General features: G+C 41.2%; 1 protein-coding gene across 1 annotated transcript in view; it reads left to right on the forward strand.

Moving 5' to 3' along the window:
* LOC119592503 (membrane metallo-endopeptidase-like 1) overlaps positions 1-1987 on the forward strand; it is an 8153-nt gene that overhangs the window by 4581 nt on the left and 1585 nt on the right. Inside the window, 4 exon segments of the mRNA XM_037941351.1 lie at positions 389-453; positions 595-717; positions 1544-1674; positions 1866-1947. Coding sequence (XP_037797279.1) covers positions 389-453; positions 595-717; positions 1544-1674; positions 1866-1947 — 401 coding nt within the window.

Consider the following 1987-nt stretch of genomic DNA (forward strand, 5'->3'; position numbering starts at 1 on the left):
ATTGTTTCATCTGCGGTTAATTTTCGACACAACAGTTTTCAATGGATTTCCAATTTGACTGATATACGACCTTTCATTCCTTTTGCCTAAGGCTTTTGTAAGGTATTTATTCACAATTCATCGAGGTGAAGATGGTAAATTCGCTGCACGGTGCACAGTTCTCAATTCTGCCGCACAAATGCGATCTTTGGTTCAGGACGCGTGCTTCCACGGCCTTGGCTGCTAGAGTATTTAGTTTTCAGCAAAGAAAGTTCACTGTTCCCGCGTGTTACAGACCTTGTAAAACATCGTGTAATAAAGCAGGGACAATCTTTAAGGTCAGTTTGGGCTTAGAGCACTTAAAAAAGATGTCCAGGCGATCGTTTTTTAAGCAACCATCTCGTTGCAGGTGGAATCAGTTCCTTCTACCTTACAAAAGTTACGGTACCTACGTCTACGCCATGAACAAATTCTGTGAGTTTGAACTACACTCATTTTGAGTAAAATAACAAGTATAAGATAAAGTAAAGTCATTAAACAAACTATGCATATGTGGATTGCATTAATCCCACAACGTTATTTCCGGCCACTGTCTGATTGAATTTTCACTTGCAGTGATCCCGTACGGTGCCATGGCAGCCCCGCTCTTCTATGGCGACGATGTCCCCCATTATGTCAACTTCGCTGGCATTGGTCACATGATCGCACACGAGCTCATGCACAGCTTTGACGGCACAGGTGAGCACAGATCCCCTTTTATGCACATGCAACACAATAGAGGTGGGCTTAACCGATTAAAATAATCGAATACATCGTTTACTAAAGAAAAAACAATCGACCTTTTTTTGATAACAGAATATCTACAGTGATAACTCTTGTAATCAGATCATCTGAAATTATAATTTTCGGTGAAAAGTAAGAGAAAATGGTACAGAATTATCATGCTATTCCTCCACCACAGCACCCTGCCATTTCTCCATCACACTTTCATTTTATAATTACTTCACCACACCATCACCCTGCGCTTCCTCCACCACACCACCACCCTGCCGTTCCTCCACCACACTGCCACCCTGCCGTTCCTCTACCACACAGCCATGCTGCCATTCGTTCATTATACCATCACCCTGTCATGATGTCATCCTTTCTCAGTGCTACGCTGCCCATCACATCCATGCGTAAAATATCGACCAAAAATTCAAGTCATTGCTAATCACTTTCTTTCCTATAGTAAACAAATGGGTTCAAAGAGATCTGGGGTATATAGGCATAACTTTTTATCATGAACATATAAATAACAATCCCCCCCTCCCTCTCGGTGGGAAAATGCCGAAATGGGAGCTGGTGCGCACATTCGGTATTTAGCACTAGGTCATATAATTAAAGCTTACTTTTTATTGTTATATTATATAATAATGTATCGGTTTGTAATTCTAAATCTTGCAAATTGTAAGGAAACGACTGTAAAAGCTCGTAGGTAGATGAAAAATCGTGACACGTCAGCGGTATATTGGAATGGATTATTTTGCTGACATGTGAACTTAAAATGTGACGTTCTCCGTAGGTATCTACTACGACGGCGAAAGAAGAAACCAGGACAAGATCTCAGAGAGCCAAGCTTATGTGCGTCATACTGAGTGTCTGTCAGAAAAACTCATTTATTTTAATACAACTGGTCTTGACATAAACTTTACGGTCAGTCTACTAGCTTTTAAGCTTGCTTAAGGTGCATAAGCAATGCTATAAACATTTTCCATACACATAAATGGGAACAATTCCAATACTGAAAGATTTTAAGTAAAGTAGACAAGTTTACCTAGGTTCAGAAAGAGAATTTACGTAAGTTTATGCGAGCGTAAGTGTAAGTTCCGTTTTCTCTTCTACAGCTGCCTCACCGCCTTGCCCTCAACGAGCTCCTCTCGGACTCCGCGGCCACCAGACTGGCTTGGGAAACTTACATCTCCTTACGTGAGTAATTCAAGATACAGTCTTCTGAGAATGGGGCAAG

The sequence above is a fragment of the Penaeus monodon genome, chromosome 30 (genome assembly GCF_015228065.2).
Source record: "Penaeus monodon isolate SGIC_2016 chromosome 30, NSTDA_Pmon_1, whole genome shotgun sequence".
Lineage (NCBI taxonomy): Eukaryota > Metazoa > Arthropoda > Malacostraca > Decapoda > Penaeidae > Penaeus > Penaeus monodon.